This window comes from Nuphar pumila, chromosome 9 (genome assembly GCF_984573655.1).
Source record: "Nuphar pumila chromosome 9, dmNupPumi1.hap1.1, whole genome shotgun sequence".
Classification (NCBI taxonomy): domain Eukaryota; kingdom Viridiplantae; phylum Streptophyta; class Magnoliopsida; order Nymphaeales; family Nymphaeaceae; genus Nuphar; species Nuphar pumila.
Window position 1 is genome coordinate 121,261,892 of NC_143257.1, and position 9,409 is coordinate 121,271,300.

Here is a 9,409-nt window from a genome sequence, read left to right on the forward strand (position 1 = left end):
ACATATTGCTTAGATAACCTCCCAACCTTTAAAAAAATCTTAATATACTAAAATTAAGAATATATAATAAAAAATACCAAAATTTTTAAATTTTTGTGGTATATTTGAAAACAATAAATTAAATGAAATTACTATGATCTTATTACCACTGTGGGGGTCCCCGCGTGGCCAGCAGGGTGGTTATGAGGGTGCTGAGATGAAGGCACTAGATCAAACCCTGCTGCCGCACGTGTGTTTTCATAGCTTTTCGAGGTGGGCCATGTAATTAGGGGTGGCAATCGGGGCGGGTTGGCATGTCAGCATACCTCAACCCGAACCCGACCCGTTTATTAAACGGGTCGGCTGTGGCAAACACTAACCCGACCCATTTAATAAACGGGTAACCTGACATGACCCACCAACCCGTTTAATAAATGGGTTGGGTCGGGAAAACGGGTTGGCGGGTAGCGGGCAAGTTGGCGGGTTGACCTGCCCGCCTAACCCGTTTATTAAACGGGTCAGCCGGGTTGGCATACCCCCAACCCGAACCAGACCCGTTTAATAAACGGGTTAGGCGGGTCGACCCGTTTATTAAACGGGTTGGCTTAACCCAACCCGAACCCGCCTAAGAGGCGGGTTGGCGGGTTGTGTCAGGTTTTGCCACCCCTACATGTAATGCAGGGTGATCGTAGGGCCCCACCTGGGGTTTTCCTCACTTCTGCGAAGGTTCCTCGTCATAAAAAAAAAAAACTACTATGATCTTATTGAGAATTTTATCTTTGTCTTGCTAGTATTACATTTTTTTTATCAGAATATGGGCCTTGTTTATGGTATCTGATCCCTTTTGTGGAGCCCGGATCAGGTGCCATCACATGGTACACTTTGAAGTGTGTCGCTGCACCTGATGCCCTCCATCTTTGGCTCACAGTCTGTCAGTTGTGGGGGGCTCACAAGCAGATGGCAGGTGCAGAGGCACACTCAAAGTGTGTCTTGTGATGGCATCTGATCCTGGCTCCCTTTTTTCGCCCCCACTTCTCTTTAAAAAGAAAGAAAATGAACAATCTTCTTTTTTTTGGGTTTGGATCCGGATTTTTGGTCCAACAATTTGGCCATGTCCTGTTTGGTTGGTTCACTCACAATATATTGTATCACAAATCTGGTTCCCAAGGAACTATCAGCAAAAAAAATCTAGCAATATTTTGGAAAAACAAATATTGGCATTTATAAAAGCATAAAAGATAAAAATATGACTATTTATTAAAAACTCTAAAAGAGTGTTTTAGAGGATTAATATTGCAAAAAAATGGGATATTTTTTTTAAATATGTGATGTTTTAAAACTAGCACATAAAACCATAATATTTTGACTATGGGCAATATTTGCAGCTACGTTTAGATGCAAAGCACAAACATGGCAAACTTTAAACGAGCTTAAACGTTGAGTTGGGGCATCAAGATGAAGGTATAGGGATGCCAATTTATGGGATTTTATCTAATATCTGACCCAATCCGATTTGGTTTAGCCAGAAGTGGCTTAGCATAATTTGGGTAATTCAAGAGCAAGAATGAACCAAGCTGGAGTTGATCTTCAGGCCCATTTAGTGGCCTTGCCCTGCTCCAAACCTGACCTCTTACGAGTCCAGAGCCTGGTCACAAATATTGTCGATATTTTGAAAATAACGTTTTTATTGCAATATGTTCAAGGGGCAATATTGTATCCAATAAACAAAAGCTTTTCAAAATATGATTGTTTTGAAAAAATCATCCTATATTACCACCGTAGAAAAAACACCTTTTATCTTTTTTATTATTTACACATTTTTATTTGTACAATATTTTTTAAGCACACACAAATATTTCTCAAGATTTCTTGAGAAAAAAACTGTTTTTAAAATATCACAATATTTTCTCAAGAATGAACTTTGTGATTGGTCCATCATAGAAAGGAAAATTATCAGCAGCCAAAAACTCGCGAGAGATAGAAAATTTTAGAAAAATCTCACATTTTCAGAAAAAATATCTGCAATAATAACAAGATATTTTTTTATGAAGAAATACAAAATAAAAAACATGAATTTTCACGATAAATATTTAAAATGCTATATTTTTGTTTTTTATCAAAAAAATCGCGATACTTTTATTTTGAAAATATCACGAGAAGTACTTACATTTCCGAGGGTATCTTTCGCGATTTAAAAAAGTCAAATCCCAAATCCGTCCGAGAAGCAGCAGCCAAGAGTCGCGCCCCTGAAGGCGTTCATCGTGGCGCGCTCTCCGGAGGCGATGGAACCAAACGAACGGATGCGAGCGTTAAACGTGGCGGGCTTCCATTGGCGAGATCTGTGGGGGACCCATTCTCATAAACGTGGGCCACGAGTCGCCAACGGTTCAGGTTTCTTGGTTCCCGTTTTCTGTTTGGTTTCCCGGGATTTCTTTTTCTTCTCCTCCTTCTCCTTCTTCTTCTTCTTCCCGCTCTGAAGCAACACAGAAGTGAGAGAGAGAGAGGGAAACGATGGCGCAGGTGCAGGAGGCGATGGAGGAGTTGAGTCTGTCGGTGGAGACCCACAAGAAGAACAGGATTCAGGTTTCCAACACCAAGAAGCCCCTCTTCTTCTACGTCAACCTCGCCAAGGTCTCACCCTCTCTTTGTTTGTTGGGTTTTCGGTTTTCTTTTGATCTATGGAGACGATCTCTTACTTGTTCTGAGAATTCGGTTTCCGAATCGTCGAGTTTGGTGTCGATTACGGCTCTTGTTTTTCTTTTTCTTTTTTGGGTTTCTGTTTCTTGATTGTTTTCTTCTGTTTTTTTATGTGAGCAGAGGTACATGCAGCAGTATAATGAGGTGGAACTCTCTGCTTTGGGAATGGGTAAATTGCTTCTCTTGGAATTGATTTTCGTGCGTGATGTTGGTGTTCTTATGGAAGCGATTTTGTGTGCGTTGATATAAATATCTTTTGGTTTTTGGGTACACTCTTGAGTTTTGGAGTGTTGGATTCGGAATTGGGATTTTTTTATGTGTAATGTGTTTCTGTGTGATCTTTATGCTTCTTGGTGAATGCATCTTGACATCTTCTAAATTTGGATTTTCACTTGTGATTTGTTTCTCCACTGTTTTTTCAGTTTTCTGGAAATGTTGTTACTAAGTTTGGGTTTGTACTTTAAGTGTGTTGCTGTGGAGCGCAGATCGGGTGGCTTTTTATGTTTAACCAATTCGCCGGTTATATTCAATCCACACTGCACATCTCACTTGATGGTGATGTTTGCGCACCTCAATCTCACAATTCCCAAGTGTGGCGCGCAGTTCCCAATTGAGATGTGTGGTGGGGATTGAATTTAACTGATGATCAGTTATATGCAATATGACCTGATCTGCCATGGTTTCTCTATGTTGTGTTTGGATTGCTTGGGGATATGCTTATTAGATAGTTTAATGCATGTATATGCCATGTTTCAATTTCCCGTAAACGCCTCTATTGTGAGCTTTGATCTTTAATGGAAATGTGCTTCTCTGTTATATTAGGATTTCTTGAGAGTTCATTTTTTTAGTTGGTGTTTATTCTTGGATTTCTAGGAGGTTCAAATTTTTTAGTTAGTGCTTATACTATGAACTTTTTATGGGAAATGCGTTTCTTTGATACCTTTTTATTTTCTTGGAAATCATTATATTAGTTATCACTCATTTTTTGGATTGATGAATAATGGGTCTTCATTCAAGAAAGACTAATGGGGGGTCGTTTTGAGAAATGGAATTTGAAAGTTTCTGTGATTTACCAATAAAGTGTCGCTACTTGGCTCTGTGCCTCTGTCCTTTTGTTTGTTGCGATTAAAATTTTCACTCTAACAAGAACCAAGTCTAAACAATTATACTAGTTAGCACTCATTTTTTGGATTGATGAAGAATGGATAACCATTCAAGAAAGATCAATGGGGTCAATTTGGACAATGTGATTTGAAAGTTTCTGTGATTTACCAATGAAGTAGCCAAGTATCTTGGCTTCGAGCATCTGCTCATATTTCTGTATCAACACATGACTACTAGTTCATATATCTGTCCCCTTTTCCTTCCCTACCAATGCATATTGTGCCTTCATGTGGCTGACATGTTTGGTGCTCATACAATCCAGCCATAGCTACTGTGGTGACTATTTCTGAGATCTTGAAGAACAATGGACTGGCTGTGGAAAAAAGTAAGCTCTTGGAATGTTATATTCTGCTTGCTAATATTGTAGTACTCGGCTTCAATGGGAGCCAGTGTTCCAGGATATCATTAACCTTAGATGCTGATTTTGTGCAGAGATCCAGACATCCACCATCGATACGAAGGATGAAAACAACGGCCGTCATGTTCAAAAAGCCAAGGTGAGCCGCATCCATGTGCATGTTGATGCAGTTTATAGTTGATAAATCATTAGGTTGTGCTTGAATTCCTAAAATCTAGTTGTGTTGATGGATCTGAGTTTAAATGAATTGTATAGATCGAGATATTGTTGGGAAAGTCCGAAGATTTTGACAACAAGATGACTGTCACGGCCCAGGAAAAGGGAGCTGCTGCAGAGGGCAAGGAAGCAGAAGGTGGCAAGGAATGAAAAGAGGAAAGCTTGGTGATCCTGCTGGATGTACAGGCTTCTTATGTGTGCCTTAGTTGTGATTTGTACTCAACTGAATTTCTGTAGACAAGTTGTAGTGTCATAGTTGCTGTAGACATGTAATAGTGCTGTTAATTGATTTTCTGTGGACATGTAGGTCTGTTTTCTGTTGTTCTTGGTGCAAGGATGGGAGGGATTTTGGGGTTCTGGCCTCTGTCTGTTGTTCATTAGGGGAGTAGAAGGGGTTCCAGCAACTGAGTGGTTTGTTTCAAAAGGGATCTTTCCTGTTAATAATCAATTCCAAAATCCATTGTTAAGCTTCTGCTACATCATGAATGTAGTGCTAGTTGATTAACATTTGCTTCAAGGATGTAAAGGGATCTTTCCTGTTAATAATCAATTCCAAAATCCTTGATTAACATTTGCTTTGAGAATATAACACAAATTATGTTTGTTCTTACAGTTGGATCAGTTACAGATGAAATTCCTACTCACTTTCATGCCCTTTTGGATGTGACATTCTCGATTAAATTTTAACGGTAAGATATCGATAGTATGATCTTGTACTAATTGAAACGCGCTCCCTCAAGTCGAGAATGGGAGAAGAATGGTCTATATAATACCAGCTTTCTGGCTCCAGGTTTTTGAGGAAGTGGTGGTTTTTTTATCCTCGAGACATCATAACTCACTCTCCGTTGAGCCGCATGGCCCTACAGGCAGTCACCCTGTTCTTACAAATCTGCTCCCTTGGTAATATCAACTATATGTTAAACCAGGAGGTAAATGCAAGATTGCATTGAGGATATACTACTTGTTTTCTTCCTGTTTTGGTGCCAAGTTTGACAAGAGTTTGGGAGTAATAAGAAAGGGCAACTAATAGTTTTGAAACAAATGAAATTTGAGAGAGATTACAATAATAACCCTTATGTTGTTTTGGTTGGGTTTGCTATCAATGTTGCCAGAATCAGTTTTCAAATTTTAGAGAACAGGCCGATTCAGACTCAAACCAAACGGAGCTGAACCGATCATTTTTTATTTTTTAATTAAAAAATCATTAAAAAAACATTGAAATATTAAAAAGGATTCAACCCCGAATCGGGCTGATTCTGCCCAATTCTAGGTGAATCAGGGTTGAATTGTCCTATTCGATGTGAATCGACGATTCACAACGATTATTATAACATTGTTTACTATATACAATAGTTGACAGAAGCTTAAAAATGAGAGAACATGAGAAGCCAGGATGAAATAGTTTACTATATATTGAACGAGTTAAAGCTTTACTAAGTATGCAATTAAAGATGAAAGATCTTGGAGAACTAAGATATTTTCTTGGTGTAGAGGTGGACAGACAGGATGAAAAAATGTCATTGACTCAACACAAATACACTCTTGATCTTCTAGCCAAAGCAGGAATGACAGATTGCAAACCTATGCCTACACCTAGTGTTGTCAATCAATAACTCAGTATCTGTGATGGTGAGTTATATCCTGATACAAGCAGGTATCGCAGTTTAGTGGGCATGCTATAATACCTTACCTTTACTAGACCATACATTGTATATTCTGTAAATCAAGTATCTCAGTTCATGCATGAACCAAAGACTGGTCACATAGCTGCCGTCAAACGTATTCTTCGCTATTTAAAAGGCACGGTGGGTGATGGACTCACATATGTACAATCTTCATGGGTAACACCGAAACATGACATATTGGCCTATACAGATGCAGACTAGGCAGGGGACCCAAATGAAAGGAGGTTTGTTTCAGAATACTGTGTTTTCATTGAAAGCAATCTTATCTCATGGAGTAGCAAAAAACAGAAAGTTGTGGCTGTAAAAGTATCTCCGATAAGATACTAAGATCAAGACCTTAATATTCTTGATAATAAACCCGCCACGAATGCACAATAAGAACACTTGTGCACAAAAACACAATTCACTAATAACCCACAAATGCGCAAAGGCATAAAAATAATGGAATCAACTTATTGAGCACTTGGGCTTTGACTCAAAGCCATGAGAGAATACAAAGGGGAGAACCCCTATTTATAATAACACCAAAGGGAGCCTTGGAGGGGGGCTCCACTCATAGATGTTGGAGCCCCTCCAACGGTCACAAATGTGACTGTTGGAGGGGCCCAACGTCTATGTGAGTGGGCCCCTCAAGGTACCTTTTGGTACATTAAAAAAGAAAAAATAAAAATGAAAAAGAAATAAAAGAAAATAAATTTACAATCACATTCAAAATATGAATGTGCGCAAAATAGAGGAAAAGACTAAACTACCCCTACGGCTAAACAAATAGAAATATATATTATATATATATATAATAAGTAGATACATATACATATATATTAATATATGTATATGTATTACCTTATATATATAAAATATATATATTACATTAAATGATTAGGTACATATTTTAACACCCCCCCTCAAACTTAGGGCAGGATGACCGAGAGTTTGCTAAGAAGAAAGTTGAAACGCGGAGCACACAAGGCTTTAGTGAAGAAATCCGCCAATTGATATTCGGACGTGACATATGAAAGGTCAATGATTCCTTTGAGGTACGCCTCCCGAACATAGTGACAATCCATTTCTATGTGTTTGGTCCGCTCATGAAAAGTGTGATTTTTAGCAATATAAATCGCACTTTTGTTGTCACAGCAAAGCTTGGTAGGCCCTTCAATAGTGATCCCCATGTCTTCCAGCAACTGATGAATCCAAACAATTTCCATGGTAGTAGTCGCCATGACACGATATTCGGCTTCAGTTGATGATAGAGACACCTTTTGTTGCTTCTTGCATCTCCATGAGATCAATGAGTCTCATAAGAATACACAAAAACCAGTGGTGGAGTGACGGTTATTTGGGTCACCTCCCCAATCAGAGTCAGTATAAGGAATCTATTTTAACTCATAAGAGGAAGACAAAAAAACTCCCTTATTAATAGTGTGCTTTAGGTATCTTACGACACGTAAGATAGCACCCATGTGAACAGAAGTTGGTGCATGTTGAAACTGACTTGCCGTATGCACCACATTTGAGATATCTGGTCTGGTGATACTTAGGTACATCAACGATCCTACTAGTTGCCTGTAGGGAGTAGGATCAGAGAGAGAAACACCATCATCAATCTTCATTTTAGCTCCTACTATAGCAGGAGTTTCACAAATTTTATCATCTGTAATACCTGACTTGTCAATAATCTCAGATGCAAGCTTAGTTTGAGATAAAAAATATCCTCTATGAGAGTATGCTACCTCAATACCCAAAAAATAAGTTAAGAAACCCAAGTCAGACATTTCAAACTTATCATTTAAAATGGATTTTATGCTTTTAATCCCTTTAGAATCGCTCCCAGTTATAAGCATGTCATCCACATATAGTAGCAGAATAACAATCCCTGCATTAGATTTTCTAACAAATAAAGCAATATCAGTGAAGCAAGATGAAAAATCATTTTCTAACATTACGGAGTTAAACCTATCATACCAAGCCTTGGGAGCTTGTTTTAAACCATAAAGTGCTTTCCGAAGGCGAAGCACTTTTCCTTTAGGAGACTCCATTCCAGGAGGAGCGTCCATATATACTTATTCGTTTAGATCTCCGTTTAAAAAAGCATTCTTAACATCCATCTGATAGATGTTCCATTTATTGATTGAGACAACGGTTATAAGACATCGGACGGTGACCATTCGAGCTACCGGGGCAAAGGTCTCCTCATAATCAATCCCATATTTTTGACCATATCCTTTTGCAACTAAACGGGCCTTATATCTCTCAAGGGACCCATCACTCTTAGTCTTGACCTTAAACACCCATCTACACCCTATTGCTTTCTTATCTTTAGGGAGGTCTTGAAACTCCCAGGTCTTTGCTTTCTTTAGGGCTTCAAGTTCATTATTCATAGCGACTATCCATTCCGGACAATTTCGTGCTTCCTCGAAGTTCCTAGGTTCTATGTAAGAGTGAATGGCGCTTAGACAGGCTCTATATTTAGGTGAGAAGGACTCATATGAGATGAACCTAGAAGGGGGTCTTCTTGGTCTTTCGGTCCTACGAAGATTTTCTTCACTCGAAGGAGTAGACTCACTATCATATCTTTCGAGGGCACTTCTGAAAGTATTTCTATCTCTATGAGAGTAGGTTATAGGATCTCTATGTGGTTCTTCATTGATGTGTTGATGAAGTGTTGAGGACTCAGAATGGGTTTCATTATTACTTAAGTCATTTTGATTTGATTCATCATCACTAGTATCATCATCTTCAGTCAATAAATCAAACAGAAATGAATAGTCTATATTCTCGTCATTAGCTTCAAGTTTTTTGAAACCACTAATATTTTCCAAGAAGCTTACATTTCTGGAAACATATAGTTTATCACTTTTAATATCATAACAGCGAAAGCCTTTATGAGTTTCAGAATAACCAAGAAAGGCACAATGAATGGCCTTAGGGAAGAGTTTGTCATTTTCATCAGTAAGGACAAAACATTTACATCCAAAAACCCTTAACCTGCTGTAATCAGGTTCTTTTTCGTATAATTTTTCAAATGGGGAAATCTTGTTCAAATTTTTAGATGGGAGTCTATTTATAAGATAGATAGATGTAAGGGCTGCCTCAGCCCAAGGTTTTTTCAGAATATTTTGAGAAATGAGCAAAGTTCGTGTTGTTTCAATAATATGCCTATGTTTTCGTTCAGCCAACCCGTTTTGTTGGGGGGTTTTAGGACAAGACTTTTGATAGAGAATTCCATAATTTTCAAGATAACTTTTGAATTCATTGGAAAGATATTCGCCACCCGAATCAGTTCTAAGAATTTTTAACTTTTCATTGA

General features: G+C 38.4%; 1 protein-coding gene across 2 annotated transcripts; it reads left to right on the plus strand.

Moving 5' to 3' along the window:
• Window positions 1-2,416: 2,416 nt before the first annotated feature.
• On the plus strand, window positions 2,417-4,891 carry LOC149829139 (uncharacterized protein At2g34160-like). Of its 2 annotated transcripts, XM_090017294.1 has the most exons (6): window positions 2,417-2,610; window positions 2,797-2,845; window positions 4,103-4,165; window positions 4,273-4,337; window positions 4,454-4,594; window positions 4,722-4,891. In XM_090017294.1, exons 1-5 carry the CDS (start codon window positions 2,491-2,493, stop codon window positions 4,562-4,564), a joined length of 408 nt encoding a protein of 135 aa, XP_089873420.1. In that variant the 5' UTR covers window positions 2,417-2,490; the 3' UTR covers window positions 4,565-4,594; window positions 4,722-4,891. The 2 variants fall into 2 exon arrangements, with proteins under 2 accessions (XP_089873420.1, XP_089873419.1); XM_090017293.1 differs by having other exon boundaries at window positions 2,420-2,610; window positions 4,454-4,891.
• Window positions 4,892-9,409: the final 4,518 nt, after the last annotated feature.

What these genes read in the sequence shown, in the direction of transcription:
- LOC149829139 (XM_090017294.1), top strand. Translation starts at nt 2,491, where the DNA reads ATGGCGCAGGTGCAGGAGGCGATGGAGGAGTTGAGTCTGTCGGTGGAG. An exon ending in TCTACGTCAACCTCGCCAAG is followed by an intron (nt 2,611 to 2,796) that starts GTCTCACCCTCT and finishes TTATGTGAGCAG; the next exon opens with AGGTACATGCAGCAGTATAA. An exon ending in GTCATGTTCAAAAAGCCAAG is followed by an intron (nt 4,338 to 4,453) that starts GTGAGCCGCATC and finishes TGAATTGTATAG; the next exon opens with ATCGAGATATTGTTGGGAAA.